At 40.8% G+C, this 20,215-nt stretch overlaps 1 protein-coding gene across 3 annotated transcripts in view; it reads right to left on the bottom strand.

Annotated features, from left to right (window-relative positions):
- The window catches only part of COL4A6 (collagen type IV alpha 6 chain), a 337,569-nt gene that overhangs the window by 23,089 nt on the left and 294,265 nt on the right, over positions 1–20,215 (bottom strand). For all 3 annotated transcript variants that reach the window (XM_077478926.1, XM_077478935.1, XM_077478944.1), the window contains 10 exons: positions 19,082–19,153; positions 18,685–18,792; positions 18,366–18,587; positions 17,552–17,713; positions 8,431–8,601; positions 8,146–8,289; positions 7,639–7,755; positions 5,244–5,425; positions 3,038–3,101; positions 1,384–1,458 (listed from right to left, as the gene is read on the bottom strand). In XM_077478926.1, coding sequence (XP_077335052.1) covers positions 1,384–1,458; positions 3,038–3,101; positions 5,244–5,425; positions 7,639–7,755; positions 8,146–8,289; positions 8,431–8,601; positions 17,552–17,713; positions 18,366–18,587; positions 18,685–18,792; positions 19,082–19,153 — 1,317 coding nt within the window. The remainder of the gene's footprint in view (positions 1–1,383; positions 1,459–3,037; positions 3,102–5,243; positions 5,426–7,638; positions 7,756–8,145; positions 8,290–8,430; positions 8,602–17,551; positions 17,714–18,365; positions 18,588–18,684; positions 18,793–19,081; positions 19,154–20,215) is intronic.

Genomic DNA, 20,215 nt, shown 5'->3' on the forward strand with positions numbered 1-20,215 from the left:
CTACAAAATAAGGGATAGATTTATCCCTTCTGCGATTTTTAGCGGGACTGCGACATTGCGGCTGACAGATCGGACACTTTTTTGGGAACATTGACATTTATACAGTGATCAGAGCTAAAAATAGCCACTGGTTACTTTATAAATATTACAGACAGGGAAGGGATTAACACTAGGAGGCAATCAAGGGATTAAGTGTTCCCTAGGAAGGTGTTTCTAACTGTGAAGGGAGTGGACTGACAGGGAGTAGAGAGAGATCGCTGTTCCTGATCACTCTCTTAAAGTGGCCGCCATACAGCTTCAGCGATTCGTGCAGGGGAGCCAACCTGCCGCCGTATAACAATGACGGCTAGCCAGCAAGTAGTTAAGTATATGTTAGCACTTTATGTATATGTTTGCACTTTAAGTATATGTTAGAATTTTATGTATATACAGTAAAACCTTGGATTGCGAGTAACTTGATCTGCGAGTGTTTTAGAAGACAAGCAAAATGTTTTTATAAAACGAGCGAGGTCTTGCAATACGAGTAGTTTGGGATCCGACTTGTGAGTCTCCAAGATGTGTGACATGTGAGATCCCATTTTAGTCCATGAGAACTGTCTTAATTAGCAATACTAAAGTCGCTCCGACTTTAGAAAAGTTTCCTGTACTACTTCAAGGTGACTTCTATTTAATTTGTGCCCATAGACTTTAACGCGAAAAAAAAATGCTTATGCTCAAAAAAGCTCAAGTAAGCTCAATAAAAACGTACACAAGAGCACAAAAAAGCACCAACTTCTTCAAGCTAAAATAAAAGCTCAAATGCCTATAAAAGCAGTTTGTTTTTTTGAGCTGCAGTGTGTATGAGCCCTAAGTTGACGCCTCATCTTAATTCATGTGATTTGGATCTGACATTACAGGAAGATTACCCAGGGATTCCCTGAAGTTGCCTTCAAGTCACATTGCTATAATCTTTTTATATGGACTATAGACTGAAGGACTTATGAATAAAATGGTTGTGGATCGAATCATCTGAGTTTCCATTATTTATTTCGGGGAAATTCAATTTGATATACAAGTGTTTAGGATTACAACCACGTTTCCGGAACAAATTATGCTCACAATACAAGGTTTTATGTTTGCGCTTGAAAGGCTTATTATTAGAATTTTTTGCTTCCTTTTTGAATTAGGTATTTCCTGTACTTGCTGTTAGCCTGAAAATTTAAAACGGCACATCAGTAATTATTTCTACAAAGTTTTTAATAACTTGACAATCACCAAATCCTTTGTATCAAGATTGGATAACCGTAATGGAACAAACACAAATGCACACAGTGTTTAAAATGTAATGTGCTGGTGAGAATTCTGTGCATAGCGTTATAATTAAAAAATACGAGTAAAAATTACCCGGATTCCCTGGAGTTCCACGTTCTCCCTTGGGTCCTGGAACTCCTGGCCTCCCTGGAGATTCTCCACGGTCACCTATAATAATGAAAGTTAAATTAATACCATGACTGCAATTAAATAACAACTGATCAGATGCCTAGCATTCTTTCCATTTCAACAACAAGCAAGGGTATGGTTAATATTAGAGTTGCAACGATCCAATTTTTTTTGACACCGAGTACGAGTACCGATACTTTTTTAAGTACTCGACCAATTACCGCTACTTATCACCTAGGAATAGCAGGTAGAGGGGTGGTTTGGGGGAAGTTGGGGGTGTTGAGTGAGCCTAGGGTGAAGAGGTGCTAGATGAGAAAAAAAAGGAGGGCAGATAAAGTGAGGTGGGGGATCACAATCCTGGCTACTGCTCTCTATACAAATAAAACAAAACAAAATGTATGCGCTGCCACTTAAATAAACATGATTGAAAACATTCAGCTGGTGCAAACACCCAGTGTATGTTCCCCACCAAAAATAAGTATAAATATATGTGCTGTGCTGCTGTGTCAAATTCTAATTATATCATTTTAATAACATAAAACAAAAATTATATTGATGTCTAAATATATCCTGGCGTGTTAATAATATGGAAATTAGCATATATATATATATATATATATATATATATATATATATATATTGTCCATGCATAAACAAAATTTCATACATAATACATATTGTTCGATTTCCAACTTCCCACTGGTTGGTGAAATCAAAACTCCAGTGCAAACAGTTCTAGTTGCTGGAATTACATGGACACTATAGATGCTAATTTTCAGATTATAACACGCCAAGATATATTTAGGCATCAATATTAGACTTCACTTTTCTATGTCAGTTTCATGTATTTAACACTATATAGATAATTAGTATTTGACACATCGGGGGGATCTATTCACACACTGACCTGCTGCAGTGGTGCTGGACGTGTGTCTGTGCCTTTGCTTGCTGGAGAGGGGGGCTGAGTACAAAATCACAGAGAAGCCTCGCTGTGTGTAGAGCCTTTGCAGCTGCCAAGGAAAAGTCAGATGCCCCACAGGACTCACTCCTGCTCACCGGACTGTGACAGAAATAGCGGAGCCGCGATGAGCAGAGGTGAATGTGAGAGCAGCACCCAGCAGGAGAGGGAGGACAGTGGGTTGGGGGGAGCTGGGCTTGCTCACCTCTAATGTAGGAAGTTTCCACAGACATGCAGTCCTGAGCCCGGTGATAGCTGGCTAGAGGGGACGAGGAGGCGAGGCTTCCCGAGGACAACCAATCCCGAGGACACCAATAATTGGCAGTATTTTTTTTCCTCACTTTTCAGCTGTTAGCGGGAATTCCTGCTGACCGCTAAAAGTACAGAGCCCCAAGGTATCAGATTTGGGTATCGGGGCATTTGTATGAGTACCGATACTCGTGCAAATGCGTAGTATCGGCACCGATACCAGTATCGGTGCAACTCTAGTTAAAATTACATCAGCTAAAGCAGTTACAGACAAATTAATGACAGTTGTGTGTCATTTGTAATAAATCCTTGGAATTTTGAAGCTAAGGACTGAATTAAAAAATTTAATTTAAAGCTACTAGTGACTATGTAACTAGATATAAACTTAATTTAAATTCAATCATAACAAACCTTTTTCACCAGGTCGTCCAGGCGAACCAGCAAAACCAGGGTTACCTGGTAATCCATCTGCACCCTAAATATCAAATAAATAAATTAGCATTTCATAATAAGGCTATAATAATAAGCCTATAATAAGGCTTACCTGTAGGTAAAAAAAATATCTCCTAAACCTGTACGGTTTAGGAGATATTCCCCTCGGTATGCGGCGCTGACTGCAGCGGCGCATGCGCACAAGGGGGTTCTCTCCGTGAAAATCCGGCAGCGCTCGTCCGGCCGGATTTAAATCTCCCGCGCGCATGCGCGGGAGTGACGATATCGCGGCTCCGGCCACTCACAGCGCCGGAGCCGCGATACCCGGAAGAGACGCCGAGGGAGCATGTCGGCTCCCTCGGCGTGGATCGGGCGAGATGTCGGGGCCTCGTTCTAAGGTAAGTATTTCATAATGAGCTAGTATGCGGTGCATACTAGCTCATTATGCCTTTTGCTTTGCAGGTTTTAAAAAAAAAAAAAAAAATTGCGGGTTTACTACCGCTTTAATTGGTAACATTTTCATTAAACATTCTTAACCATAATTAAGATGTGTCTAAAATCATTTATTTTGTTTTGGCTAGAGCAGGTATAGGCAAGAAACTAAGTTGGGTTTTCATTGCTGTCTGTGTCCCCGCTGGGGAAATTAATGACCATCCTCACCAAGATTGAAAATGAGGAAAAATGCAAAAGTTGTGCAATTGTTCACATGACAGCTCTCTTAGGCTGCTTTCACACTGGGGCGGTATTCAGGCGTTACAGCGCTAAAAATAGCACCTGTGTAACGCCTGAAAAAAAACGGCCCCTTTAACTCCAGTGTGAAAGCCGGAGGGCTTTCACACTGGAGCGATGCGCTGGCAGGACGGTGAAAAAAGTCTTGCCAGCCGCATCTTTGCAGCGGTGAAGGAGCGGTGTATTCACCGCTCCTATACCGCTCCTACCCATTGAAATCAATGGGACACCGTGGCAATACCGCCGGCAAAGCCGCCGGCAAAGCGCCGGCAAAGCGCCGCTTTGCGGGCGCTTTGCGGGCGGGTTTAACCCCTTTTCGGCCGCTAGCGGGGGTTAAAACCACCCCGCTAGCGCCCGCACACCGCCGCTAAAACGACGGTAAAGCGCCGCTAAAAATAGCGGCGCTTTACCGCCGACGCTGCTCTCGCCCCAGTGTGAAAGCAGCCTAAGGGGAGTTTGTTTTCTCTATGGGGCAGGAAGAGGTGGTAATTTTCCACAATAGGCAACAGAAGGCAAAAAAGGAAATAAAATACCGTAATTGAAATTAATTTTACTCTTTCCTTACTTCCCTAATTTATAATGTTTTGGCTAAAAGAAGACTTTGAGGAAAGGTAAAAAAAGAAAATGAACACTATATATTTATTTTCCAAACATAGAGGTAAGTGAACACAGAAGAAGAAAATCAAAATGTCAAATTAAAAGTTTTTGTACACATGGTCGGACATTCCGACAACAAAATCCGTTGGATTTTGTCCAACGGATTTTGTCCGAAACTGGTGTTGCATACACACGGTCGGACAAAGTTGTCGGAAAATCCAATCGTTCATAACGTGATGACGTTATTTCGTTATGACGGGACTACGTTCAGGCTAGTAGCCAATAGCTTTGGTCTCGTCATTTGATCTGAGCATGTGTGGCACTTTGTCCGATCGGAATTCTCTACAAACGATCAGACAAAGTCCGATCAGATCATGATGTGGGAAATTTTTTTAGCACAGCTCTAAAACTTTGTCGGTCGGATATTCCGACGGAAACAGTCCAATGGAGCCCACACATGGTTGGATTATCTGACAACACGGTCCGATCGGACATTTTCCGTCAGAATGTCCGACTGTGTGTACAAGGGCTACCAGTCATAAGATTTTTCCCAACAAATGGTAATTTACTAAACATCGTAGGAATAAAGAGTCGTAAAATACTCCTGTATTCACATTTGTGCTTGAAGACATTCATTTTGACACTACCCCTCTACAGTCCACCTGCCAGACTGCCATAATATGTACAGTATATCCGATATGTCATCTGAACAAGACAACATTTGGAGGCTGTATCTTTCAGGTTACATGACTACAGATGGAAGTCTAGAATGCATTGTAAATTGCTACAAAAAATGGATCTGTCCAATATATTATAAGCAATTGTTCAATCTTTACATATATAATCTTACAAAACTTACATTTATTCCTGGCATCCCAGGAAATCCTATGATCCCTGGTGAGCCTCTAAGTCCAGGAGACCCCGGTCTTCCAAATGTTCCAGGCAGCCCCGGATCTCCACGTTGACCTTTATCTCTTCCTGGTGTTCCTGAGAATCCGGGGAGGCCAGGTGACCCAGGCAGACCAGGGAAACCTTTATCACCTGTGAAAATGTATTATTATTATCAGTATAAATCTATTATAAAAAATCCAAAACTATACTGAAGAATTAATGAAATAGGTGATACATTTGACAACCCAAAAAAATACAATGAACCCATGAGTTCTCACAGCCAACTGGCACAAACAATTTGGCGCTATAAATTTTTTTTGTAATGTCTCTACTGCATGAGTTGACATGTTTGTTGGTCATCAGACTTAAGCTAAACTAAAACAGTCAGTTCAGCAGAACCTGCCGACTTTTGGCCTGTGTGTACAGTTCACTCATGTCTGGCTTCTGTTGAATGTGTTAGTATGATGATCTGTATGTATTTTTTTGCTCAGCACGTTGAGTTGAAGGTAAAAAAAAAAAAAACTAACTTTACATGATATAAGCCTTCTGTACAATTTCTTCCCTGCCAGACTGCCTACAGATGCAATGGATAATTTAGGTGGGTCCTCACATTACATAGTTCTGGTAGTTCTGGTAAAATGGAGAGTGCACAGTTTCAGTGGCAGCTGGTGCTCAATTTTTTTTTTGGGGGGGGGGGGGGGGGGGTGCAAACAAACTGAAAAAATCTGAAAAAAAGCCCCATCAATTGCAGCCACTTGTGCCCATCCTTTGCAGCCACTTGTGCCCCATCAAATGCAGCCACTTGTGCCCCATCGAATGCCACCAGTTGTGCCCATCAAATGCAGCCACTTTTGCCCATCATATGCAGCCACTTTTGCCCAGCCACTTTTGCCCATCATATGCAGCCACTTGTACCCCATCATATGCAGCCACTTGTGCCCATCAAATGCAGCCACTTGTGTCCATCCAATGCAGCCACTTGTGCCCATCCAATGCAGCCACTTGTGCCCATCCAATGCAGCCACTTGTGCCCATCATATGCAGCCACTTGTGCCCATCATATGCAGTCACTTGTGCCCATAATATGCAGTCACTTGTGCCCATCATATGCAGTCACTTGTGCTCCATCATATGCAGCCACTTGTGCCCCATCATATGCAGCCACGTGTGCCCATTATATCCAGCCACTTATGTCCCATCATATGCAGCCACTTGTGCCCATCAAATGCAGTCACTTTTGCTCATCATATGCAGCCACTTGTGCCCCATCATATGCTGCCACTTGTGCTCATCATATGCAGCCACTTGTGCCCATCAAATGCAGCCACTTGTGCCCCATCATATGCAGCCACATGTGCCCCATCATATGCAGCCACTTGTGCGTATTATATCCAGCCACTTGTGCCCCATCATTTGCCGCCACTTGTGCCCATCATATGCAGCCACTTGTGCCCATCAAATGCTACCACTTAAGCCCATCAAATGCCGCTACTTGAGCCCATCAAACGCCGCCACTTGTGCCCATCATATACCACCACTGTGACCCCTGCCCGCCCACTGTCTGTCCCACACTTACCCTATCTTAGTGGCAAGTCAGGCAGCAGGTGACGGCGGCGAGCTGTAGGATGGCTCCTTTGACCTCCATGCCTCCCCCTTCTCTGTTGTTCCATTCTGCTAGATGTCCAGTCGGAGTGTTGTGCCTTCAGCCAATCAGGTAATGGGTATTAAACCCACGCTACCTGATTGGCGGAAAGGCGGTTCAGCGTTAGAAAAGCAAATATTCATTTGCTTTTCTAACACATCTGGGTGGACTGCGAGCAAAATGCTCTGCGCTCCAAGTCAACCTTTTTTGAAGCCTATTAGAGTCTATGGCTGTAATCAGGTGCTTCAAAAAAACACACCCGCCACTGGAATTCAGGTGCCCGGCGTCCGAATAGGGGGTGCCAGCCGCTCCCATGTATAGATTCATGCAATGCATAAATCTATACATTAGTCATATAGGGGGGCGGCGTGACAGAGGGGGCGGCGTGACAGAGGGGGCGGTGTGACAGAGCAGGCGATGCCCGTGCACCCTAAATGAACCAGCTGCCCCTGCAGAGATTAAACAGTAGGTTGTAATCCATATGGTTAGCTTCAGATGTGGAAATATATGTTCGGATCTGCATTTTTTGTGCCATCCTGACATTGTTTCTTGTGGCTGTTTACATTAGTTAGTATGACAGTTACATTTCTAAGATTTTGCATTTTTATATTGAGAATATTTTCTACAAAACAGTGTACTAAATGAAGATGTAAACAGAAACTGAAGTGCCAGCAAGTGCAACTGCTAATAGTAACATCTCACAGTATTAAAGAAACATTACCTCGAGGGCCTGGGAACCCTGGTTGTCCATTCCTTCCTGGTGCTCCAGGTTCTCCAATCAGTGTGCTTATATCCACAATATTTTCAGGACCTCGTGGGCCTGGATCACCTCTGCTACCTGGGGAAATAAAATGGACCTTTAAATGAAGGGACTTTGAATTTCCTAGCAGGCCAGAAAGCAAAGCTGCTGCTCCCAGAAAACAATTGGCCTATAGAAATTATGTTGGGGCTGCAAGCTCTACCAAAAATGAGGAGTGACATAACAATTAAATATATCCAAAAACAGTGCTGATTCCTTATTGATGACTGTATTTAGAACACTGTGAAAAACAGGAAAAGTATAGTCTTTTTAGTGCCAAACTACTAACCAGAAAGTGACAGGGAAAGACCCTGTGCCTAATCTGAAATAATCATTTTTTTAATAGTGTTTGTGTCTTTCTGTGTTAAGAAAATATATTTATAAGATGAGAAATGTATACTGTTTCTTGCCATAGTGAACAATAATTACCTTGCTCCCCCTTTCGCCCTTCAATTCCAGGAGGTCCATTTCTTCCAGGTGATCCATCAAATCCCTTAAATCCATTGGAACCAGGGCGACCTGGAAGCCCAGGCATACCAGGAAAGCCAATCAAACCGGAGGATCCTTTATCACCTAAGAACCATTATAGAATAACAGGTTGAGTGATATATATATATATATATATATATATATATATATATATATATATATATATATATTAGTTTTACATTTGTGAGCTAATTTGCTAATTTATACTCATTTCATGAATCCAACCTTTAGGTCCTGCAAAGCCAGGCTGTCCATCTCGTCCACTTTGTCCTGATGGTCCAGGCGATCCTAAATCCCCAGGTCGACCTGCATCTCCATTAGGACCTGGACTGCCTTTTATACCAGCTGGACTTGGGGGACCTCTGTTTCCAGGAATGCCCTTTGGTCCAGGAAAGCCTGTAATAAACATATTCAGTAAAATAATTTGGAACTGAACAGTTAGCAAAAAATACAACAGTCCTGTCATTTTTGGAGGACATTTGAACTGTCAGAACTGGAATTACCAGCAGAGGCAGAAAAAATATAAGTAGCAGAATGTTGTCTGAAATCATAGCAAATATATTTCAAATTGTACTACATATAGCCACCTAGCAGAAGGGACATTAGCTGCAAAAGCATTAGTGGTCTAAGTTACCTATTGCATGGGTTACTGCCTATAACACTACAACTGACTGCAGTGAAACCCCTTATGATGTTGCACTTTCTACAATGTTGAGGTTTATTCCAATGAGGGGATGAGTGAATCATAAATATCCAACACCTGAAATATAGAAGAAGAATCTTTCTATACACATTTTATCTACCTTAATGAACCATTGTAAAAAGGGTGATGTAAGATGCTAAAATTAATATTAGTGATTCCAATACTTGAAACACTTGAAGCAGTATTTCATAGTCTGGGTAAAGCAGATAATCATTGTTTAGAATTACAAAAGCTTAAATAGAGTTAGATTTAAAAAACAATCAAATTCACTCACCTAGGTGGATGCAGCATCGACCCATTGCTGCATCTGTCCCCTGCTAGCTCTACAGGGAGAACTGAGCAATCAATCACTGCTTATCGCTTAGTTCTCCTCCTCCGCTCTGAGCACAGAGCTGTGACTGTCAGTCAGAGACTCTCTGCTCTCTCCTCCAGTTCTCACTGGTGCACAGGGTTGTGGAGTGGGCGGGAGTGGTTGGCTCAGGCTCTCAGCGGATCACTGAGAGGCTGAGTCAGCTGCCGGTCCAGGCTTCTGGCAGGATCACGGAATCTTTTCAGAGCCTGAACCATCTCTGTGACATCAGCCGGCAGCAGGCTTCGGCCTGCTGTCGGCTGAATGTACTGCACTTCTGTGATCCCCAGTAGAAGTATGGCTAAAAAGGCAACTTCTCTTTTAAGCAAAGTCTGAACATGTATCTAACTCTTGTAGTCCCGTTGTGCTCAGACATTCCCAATGTTTGGCAGCTTGTTTGCTGCATTAGTGTAAAGTAAGCCCAATAAGTATAAACCAATGGTATTATTACAGATGGTATTATTACAGCTCAAGTGTGAAGTATGGGTAAAGCACCTCCCCGTCAAGGCCCTACTGGATGCCAGCAGCATGGTAATGCTAAGAAGAATCACCTAGCTTGTAGTGCTATTAAATGGCTATTGAGAGAATACAGTACTTTGGCCTGTAAACAAAGAAAATTCCTGATCAAGTGTTTACATTTTTTTTTGAAATCCATCTATTTTTGGTACAATCAGGCATATTACAATTAAATTACTGGCAGAGCATTGGGGGTGAAGTTCGCCCTCAGTGTGGCTAATGCCTTTATGGCGCAATGGGAAGAGAGTGCAGTGTATTACAATACTCCGGTAGAATTATCTTTTTACAAAAGATATATTGATGATGTCATAATTGCCTGGAATTGAAGTAAAGACACACTTGAAAAGTTCTTAATCCAACTTAATGACAATGACAGAAATATTAAACTAGTGTGGAACATCAGTAAGAAGCAGGTCAATTTTTTGGATTTAGATATTATGGTGTCGAATAATAAAATGATAACAAAGACTCATTTTAAGAATATTGACACCAATAGTTACTTTAAAGAGTTGCCACTTTAAACCCTGGCTATATAATATCCCTAAAGGACAGATGGTACGCATTAGAAGAAACTGCACGAATGAGATGGCTTTCCTGTCCCAAGCTGAATATATTGGCAATAGATTCAGAGCTAAAGGATATACAAATGAGTTCATACAGAAACAAATTCAAGATGTATCAAAACTTGATAGAAATACTATGTTGCAAGGGAACAAAAAAGAGCAACGTCACTCAGAAGCACCAGCCTTAATTCTCGACTATTACATCCAACATAAAGATGTAGAGAGATTTATTAAAAAACAATTTTAAAGCGTGACAAGCATCTAAGGAGTATTCTACACGAAAAGCCCAATATTGTATATTAGAAGAGCACCCACTTTGCGAGATATTTTTGTTAAAAACGTGGTGGAACCCCCTCCACACAGTGGATACTCTTTTTTCACAGAAAAAGGTTTTTTTCCTTGTAAATATTGTTTTGCCTGTACACATTCCAAAAAAACGCAAGTTAAAAGAACTGATTTTATTTCTACCAAGACCAGACATACTTATCCTATTAAAGATTGTATCAGTTGCCATACTGAAGGTGTGGTCTATGTTCTGCAATGTACATGCAATTTGCAATATGTAGGGAGAACAAAAAGACCCCTTATGGTCCGAATTAGGGAACATGTTCAGAACATTATTAAAGGTTTCCCTAAACATGACGTGAGTAGACATTTTGCACAATTTCACAATAAGGACCCCAATTATTTCACAATAAAGACTAAGAGCTCTTAGTCTAAATACATGAGGAGAGGATAGAAGAGTCGCCGAGATCAAGGGAAGATTAGAGTGATCCTTTGCCCTGGAGCCATTAAGGATGAGAAAGTTACTGCATGGTTGTCCATTGATGCATCATCTGACCCGTGGGGGTCTACCTTGAAGGTGAGAGGCTGGTACAACTGGGGGAGGATTCTGAATATATTCATAGTAGTATTTTAGATTTTTTTTTTTATTGAATAACAATAAGAAAACGTTATGCACTTTATACACTGGACTTTGTTGCACTTTATCCACTGGATCAGAGTTATTCGTATTTTGAATGTTTTATTCACTTTAATTGTTTTGTGAAGAACTTTTTTGTGCCAAGACACAACTTTAGGAAGAATTAGTATACTTTAAAGCAAATTTGCACTTTTTTTTAAGTTGTTAGCGCTACTTCATCATTTATACACAGATCTATTGGTGCCAGTAACACTATAGAAGTTTAGCTGCTTTCCACTTTTTAACAAGCACTTTATATGACAATACTATTTTTCACAATTTTTTCACATTTTTATACATCTTTTATACATCTTTAGTTTATTGATTGTCAAGCACTTTCTAGATAGCGCATTAGTATTTTATCTTTTCAATTAAAAAGTTATTTTACCCCAGTCTCAGTTGCCAGGTAACCACCCCATGTAAAACTACAGAAACCCCCCTAATACACCTACTAATAATTGAGGTGTCATTTGAACAGATTGTTATAGATCTCATAGGACCCTTGGTAAAGTCAGCAAGAAGACACCAATATATATTAGCAGTCCTAGACACCACTAGGTATCTGGATGGAAGCTGTCCCTTTAAAAAAAAGGCCCTAAGGCCATTGCCCGGGAGTTATTCCATGTGTTTTCAAGAACCAGGGTACTCCTTGTAGGTCATGGGTGATGGCGGACTTGAGCAAATCATTTCTTAAAGACGGTAAGATTTGGGACATGTTGCTTCCTGCCCTTTTGTTTGCCATCTGGGATGTTCCACAAGTATCCACAGGCTTTTTATCATTTGAGTTAGTGTATGGGCGAAGACCTCATGCGTTCCTTGATCTACTAAAAGAGACGTGGGAAAGTGAATCCTCACTGCACAAAACAGTGATAGAACATATCTTCCAAATGCGAGAGAGGGTGGCTAAAGTGATGCAGTTAGTTAAGCAGGATCTTCAGAAGGCTCAGGAAGCCCAAAGAAGGGTGTACAATCGGTTGGCTAATATCTGACACTTTCAAGTTAGAGACCAGATGGTTGTTCTGATCCCCACGGTAGATAATAAGTTCTTGGCCAAGTAACAGGCACCATTAGAGATGGTGGAAAAAGAGAGTGAGGTAAACTACAAGGTACATCAGCCTGGAAAAAGAAAACCTTACCAAATTTATCATGTAAACTGGTTAAACCCTGGAGAGACAGAGAACAGGTATCCGCTGTGGTACGTGTCGATTTAGGGGACCCTGCAGTAGTTGACCTTGTGCAGGTTGCTACTACCCTCTCAAACAAAAATAAAAAAAATTTCCAGCTCAACTTACCAAGTAGCCTGCAACAAAGTGACATTTCACATTAAAAACAGGGGTTTAGTTTGCACACATCTGGAAATACATACATGAGCTGCAGAGGCTGTGACAAGGCACCCCAGTATTATCTGCCGTTCTAACTCTATACATTTTGAGAGCCTCCACAGTAGGAGCCCATATATCGTAATGGAGAGATTGAGGGCAGGTTTGCCTGGAGGGAGCCCACTCCTCCTTGAAGGCACAGAGGCGCACTAGAGACCCAGCAAAGGGCACAGTGGCAGCAAAGGCACCCAGTGCGCCCTTCACCAAAACACCAACAGTGACCTTAACAACAGGAAACACATGGAAGGGTGATGCTTAAAGAAAAATTACCAGCTCAACTCTCCACCCAGCCTGCTACTACCCTCTCTAGACTGAAAATGCTAAAGAGTTTCTGCAGATAAACAAAAGGATGTTTTTGGGATTGCCTGGTTTTACCAACATCATTGAGCATTACATTGTATAAGTCCATTTAAAGCTGTGTCAAATCCCAGAAGCACATAGAAAGGCAGTGTCCAAGGAGGTGTAGAGAATGTATGAGCTCAATCTCATTGAAGAGTCACAGTGTGCGTCATCGAGCCCAATTGTGCAGGTACCAAAATCCAACAGCACCTTGCACTTCTGCAATAACCTTAGGCAACCTAATGAAATTTCAGAATTCTGATGCCCTGGGTAGATGTGCTAATTGAGAGGTTGTGTCCAGCCCATTATGTCACCTCGTTATACCTCAGCAAAAGGGTACTGGTAGATACCGCTCACCAAGAAAGGCAGGGATAAAACGGCTTTTTGCACCCCTGAAGGCAACTTTCAATATAAAAGGATGCCATTTGGCTTACACTAGGCCTCGGCCACATTCTAAGAGGAAATGGACAGGACACCATGCACTCATTGACAATGCCTCACCATAAGATGGGCTCTAGGCTCTCTGCAGTACTTTTTGCTAGGCAGAAGTGGTGTCAGACCATGCCCCATTGAAGTGGATGAGATGAAACAAGCAGGCCAGTGCTAGAGGGGCCAGGTGGTTCCTTTCTCTCCAGGAGTTCAATGGAACACAGATCCAGGATACACAAACAAAATGCAGATGCCCACTCTCAGGTACTGTATAGTGTCACATGTTGCCTCCATTACCTTCAGGAAGCTTAAAACACAGGAAGCTCCTAGTGCAGGTGCAGAGTAGTAGGAGTTTGGAGAGCAGACTTGTCTAAATCCTACACGTCTGCTGGAAACCACCAAAACGGCTAAGTCTGGGACTTTCCTTTCTGTGGGTAATTCCCTTATGTGGCTGATACCTCTAACAAAATAAAGACTTTTTATGTTTATGAGAAATAGCTTTGCATGTGTTCCCAAAGCACTATCATGGTAGCTATGTTCCACCAATTTTCCATTTTTAGAGATGTTAGCAGTGTGACATCTATGTACATTTACAGCCTAATTCTCTTATTTTCTTCTTTAACCAGTAGAACATTTTGGATAGAGCAAGGAAGGGTTATAACCTCTGTCAGATTTTTTTGCCATATGTATGCCATTGCAGAGATTTACCTTTATTTCCTGTTCAATAGCCAAACAGGAAGAGGAAATCCCTGCAAATTAAGGTAATTCCTTGAGGACCCCAGGTCACCAGAACCAGTGTCCCCATTGGAGGGTTTGCCTTCTATTACTTTTCTTTGGAGAACCCAAAATTTTGGTATTTTTTTTACTTTCACTTTCCATGCTAATGGTAAACAGGGCAAATAGAGAGGGTGAATCTCTCAAACAAGGGCACAGACAACAATAAAAACTGACAGGAGTTCTAATCCTTCTCCACTCTATTCAAAACGTTTGCCTTTTGTAATATTTTAAGCTCTATTCACCTTTTAGAAATGTACTTGAAAACAATCTAACCTTGCAACTCTGGTAGTGCAAAAAGGGATGGAATATCTAAGCCCTTGTACACACGGTCGGAGATTCCGTCGGAATGTTTCCTATCGGACCGTTTTTGTCGGATATTCCGACTGTGTGTCTGCATCGGACTGTTTCTGTCGGAATATCGGACGGACCAACTTTTCCAACTTGCCGGTAAAATTTTCCGACAAAATGCTCCTATCGGACATACTCCGATCATGTGTAGCCTACTCCAACGGACAAAGTGGCACACATGCTCAGATCAAATTCCTAGGCCAAAGCTATACTAGCCTGAACGTAGTCCTGTCGTAACGAAATAACGTCATCACGTTATGTACAATCGGATTTTCCGACAACTTAGTCCGACCGTGTGTATGCAACATCACTTCCGAACTTCTTCCGGAATTAATCCGTCGGAATTACTCAGACGGATTTGGTTGTCGGAATCTCCGACCGTGTGTACAAGGGCTAATTGTATTTTTGGACTGGTGGAAGCTTCTTGCAATTGCTTAGCCCTACTTTAGTAAACCATGAAGGTTCATTGGCACCCCACAAATGTATTGGGGTGATTTTGTTACTAATACATACATATTTGGAAATCCTTGAACACAAGCACAGATTTGTGCTGGTGTGCTTTATATGGCAGAGTTTGATTTTAATTCACAGTTTGACTCATACATATGTTCGGCTGTAGGGTAGCATGTCCAAGTGTTTCACACAGGGCTTCTGCTATAAATCATTGGGCCCCATACAGCCTACCTGACAGGGCCTAGGGCCTGAGCCCAACCATCCCTCCCTCTAGGCCCGCAGGGAGAAATGTGGGTGTGACAAAACTGCACTAACAGTAGAAGGGTAGGTATCTGATGTATGTATATAATCTACAAAATGCAGGTGTCAAGAATATGTAATGTACAGAATGCAGGGGTTAGGACTATGTAACCTACACAGTGTAGTTTCAGGAGTATGTACCATACAGTTTATAGGAATCATGGGTACGTACACAATGCAGGGGTTGGGAGTGTCTAATGTACATAGTTCAGGGGTCAGTAGTGGGTAATGTATAGGATGCAGGGGTCAGGAATATTTAAAGTACAGAGCGCAGTGGTTAGGAGGGAGTATCGGCAAAGGTAGCAAATGCTGGTACACAAAACTATCCCCCCCATCACCTTCAGTGGCTAAATACAACCCATTCCACTTTTGTGATAAAGGTTGTACATTAATAAATACAAGCTGATCACTGTAAGCACCCCTCTCTTTGTTCAATGGTTTGTCTCAACCCTTGAACTGCAACTTTTGCTGGATAGCTCGAGCTGGTAAAGGAAGTTGAAAAATAACAGACTCATTGGCCAGATTAAAAGGTGAAAATAAAGGGGAAAAAAAAACGAAAAAAAGAAAACAAATGCAGCCATCATATCAAAGAACTGATAAGCTGCAATATAATACATTTGAGTTTCATGGTTTAATACCACTTTACACTATATTTACCAAATAGTGACTTGAGCTTATAACAAAGATTCCCCAGGTTATGGATGTCATGATTTGCTGCAGCAAGTCTCAGATGGTAATGATCATGCTCCCAAATTGTGAAATACTGCTTTATTTCAAGTGCAACAAGTATCTGATAGCGTAGAAATCACATAGGCCTTTCTACATGTCATATTAGCATTTACATCTCAGTTGGTTGTCACAACACCTATGTATATTTTGTACAATGGTTCTTATAACAGTGTAAAAAATAAGGGGTGTCACCTATGGTCATTTCAATGCCTGCAGCATCAAAAGCTAGTTAGTCCATCTGCTTTTATGCTACAGAGCACTTTCTCACCTTGACAGCCTATGTGAAGAAGCCGAAACCATACAGTATGACATCAAAATATGGAGGATTGATGGTATTTGGAATAAAAGCATGATGAAGGAAAAACAGACAAAATGTATGAAAGATAGCACATAGCGAAATGGAAACTGCTGACCGAGAGATACAATCAAAACAAGTGAATCATTTTTTCTATGAGTGCATCCCATGGAAGGAAGGAGATTGGAAAAAGGGAAGATGAGATTGGGCAAGAATGATCAAAAGCAGCATGCTGTATTCGATTTGCTTTACACATCTGATTGATATTTAGGTTAGTAATCAGAAAATCAATACAAATCAGCAGATATTTAGGTATACTAAGGGAAGGAGTAAAGAACTTAAATTGTATACTCTTCGTAATTTACTAATATATGCCTTTACTTCTGTCCAAGCTAGACTAGTTTACAAAGCTATATGTGTGCTATATATGATATAGGAGCAAAATCTTGTCACAAGTACACCATGTTGTCTATTAAACCATAACTTCCATGTATGAAACTACTACAAAGCAAAACTTAAGTTTTTCCCCCCTATCAGTAACAGATCTCACAGAACAATCACCAAAATAACCATAGAAAAGATCAAAACATGAAGGTTGGAACCATAAACTTTCTAGTAGATTCCCCAGAGAGATATTCAATGTGCCTCTGATTTTACGAGCAGTCTTAAAAAAAAACAAAAAAAACTTCCTAATCTGCTGTGTAGTGTATAGATAAAACCTTTCAGTATATATATAAAAAAAAATATATATATATATATATATATATATATATATATATATATATATATATATATATATATATACACACATACACACAACTGCCAGCAGCTTACTTAGTTTAACAGAAGTAGACTGAACTGAACAGGTTAAAACTGAAGGCAATGAAAAGATCCAAAAAATTTCACGCAATTGACTTGCATACTTACCAAACAACAAAACCATACCTGATGCACAGTAGAGTCTGATGACCCACACATATGGAATATCAACATTCATTCTCAGTAAAGCTCACAAATAGATAACTAAAATGATCAACTGTCATCAACTATTATTGTTTTACAGACTTCAAGAATTCTTTTACTGACCTGAATATTTTTTCATTTAAATATTCCTTCTTAATATATAGTTTTTCTTATCTGATATATACTAAAAATATGCTAGGGAAAAAAAAAAGCATCTGTTTTGTAATTTTTGTTAAACATACCTTGTGACCCTGGGAGTCCAATATCTCCCATAGGTCCGGGTCTCCCCTTAATGCCAGCTGCTCCTCCAAATCCTGGCGGACCTCTGGGACCTGGTCCACCTGGAAATCCTGAATTACCCCTTTCACCTTTAGCACCCATTAGTCCAGGTCGTCCATCTAAGCCTGTAACACAATTGAGAATTTGTTACTGTACAGTCAATTCAACTAAAAATCTTCACCTTGTTATTGCTGTTGATCAAGGATGTCAGTTGGACAGAATACTGAAAAATACACGTTGTTATACTCTTTATGTTTCCAATTATTTCACAGCCTGTGCAATGTAATGAGATCATTTTGGATGGAAATAACAGAATTGCACCACAGGATGAATAAAAAATAGTTTTCCTAGTGCAACTGTTATCTAATTGATGTAAAACCATGAAAGCATAAATCCTATATTTTATATATATATATATATATATATATATATATATATATATATATATATATATATATATATATTTCTCCTCTGGGTCTGCTCTTATTTCCTGCTATTGAATGCATACTGAAGGTGATCGCCTATGGCAGCCTGCATGAGGTTTTCCTTATGCTGCATTGAAGGGTTCATTTGCACATATATGCACTTATGTTGGTGTTCTAGACATACCAGCCATAAAATCTGGTGAGTGTTTAGCAATCTGCGGTGGTGGAAGTTTTTTCATGGATGGTGGAGCATGTGTTGTTTTATGTGCCACCGTTTTATGGTAATTTCTTTTTTATACACTATGGGTGATAGCTCTGTGTAATATATTGGATGTATAAAAGTAATTATTACCTCTTTGCCCATCAAATCCAGGGTCTCCACGAGCTCCCTTATCTCCTATGAATCCAGGCCTTCCAGGTTCACCAGCAGCACCAGGCTCGGCTCCCAATACTTCACCACGTGCTCCTTTGAAACCAGGCAAACCAGGAGGTCCTGACTTGCCTGGAATTCCGTCAATGCCATCCAAGCCAGGAAATCCAGAAGGGCCTTCGTCTCCACGGGGACCTGTAAAGCCTGTAAATCATAATGTATTAGAAATGTAAGAAATGTTACAAAGTGTAGGCATGTGTTATGTGCACCCTTCTTGTTATGATGCACAGCTGGTCCCTACCTTGTGGTCCTGGAAATCCACCAAGACCTGGACTGCCTGGTTGTCCTTTACCACCATCAAAGCCACGGAGACCTGGGATTCCAGGAAATCCTTTTTCACCTCTAGGTCCTGTTACAAATAATCCAAGTCTTTATTTATATTAACTACTTTTCTCTTCTAAAGAATTATGATTTGTTGATCATTAACTAATTATGAAGTCATATGTATGCGATTAGTGCGATTACTAAGGTGAATCAAACTACAGGTACTGCTTTACTTTACTAAGTCTCATTATTAATTTAAATAAATATATAAAAAATACAATTATATCATGTTAAACCTGCCCAGCTGGCTTACATATTAATTTCAGCACTCATGCATTAGATTAAGGAAAATGCTGGCACATTTTTCGACATACCTTGAGGTCCTGGGTCACCGGGCATTCCTGGGTCACCTGGTTCTCCAGCAATTATGCATGGTAAAGTGAGCCCTAGCAAAATACAAGTTTGTTATTTCCTAGCAAGAGACCCTGTAGCTCAAGTCTATTAAATTCTGAATACAAGATCAAACAGCAGCACGTGCATTGGATGGTTGATACAAAAGCTGTAATGATGCTGTAATGTTTATTAGGAACATGAATCACAGAAACACTGGTGAATATGGACAACGATGGTGAAATGGTATCACACTGACCACTTGTGATTAATATTACCTCCTCCCAAAGTGCTCCCAAAGTGCTGGTGACAAGCATAGGCACATTCCTATATATAAAATGAGTAACTATACAAAATATGAACAAAGCCATGCTTTCATTTTATTATTAAATGTAAGGTGCAGTTATATTCTGTCTATAAAATCAGTTAATTTGAATATAGCTATATTTTTGTTATTTTTGCCGTTTGCAAACTAATTTTCAAACATTATTCTGGGATGTTAGAACAATGTGGATATGTTATAACAAAATAAAAACCTAAAGTAATTTTCTTTATGTATGCAAAATGGGTAACTGGACTACAATAAGTCACCAGATTTAAAGGGGAATTATATATAGATATATACATTAAAAGATCAACTTGAAGTATATTGAAAGCTAAAACTTTTTTTCATTTTGGAAAGAGTGGAGAGGGTTTAAACTATTGTTTCTTTTGTCTCATTAGCCCCAGCCCCCTAACGCTTACCTGAGGTCCCTCTCTGTCCAGCGATGTCCACGAGTCCCTTGGCCATCCGAGATTCTCCTTCCTGATTGGATGAGACACAGCAGCTGTGCCATTGGTTCCCATTGCTATCAATCAAACTTAGCTAGCCAATCAGGGGTGAGAGGGGGCAGGGCCAGGTTGGGGCTCTGTGTCAGGATGGACACAGTAAGCTGCGACTCAGCTCAGGTGTCCCCATAGTAAGCTGCTTTCTGTGGGGGCATTGAACAGGAGGGAGGGGCAGGGAGCACAGACAAGGTATCCAAGAAGAGGAGAATTCGGGATACTCTGTGCAAATCCACTGTAACAGGGCAGGCAAGTATAACATGTTTGTTATTTTTATGGGGCAAAAAACAAAC

Source organism: Lithobates pipiens, unplaced genomic scaffold (genome assembly GCF_037356315.1).
Source record: "Lithobates pipiens isolate NorthernLeopardFrog02 unplaced genomic scaffold, aLitPip1_a1.2 Scaffold_1, whole genome shotgun sequence".
Lineage (NCBI taxonomy): Eukaryota > Metazoa > Chordata > Amphibia > Anura > Ranidae > Lithobates > Lithobates pipiens.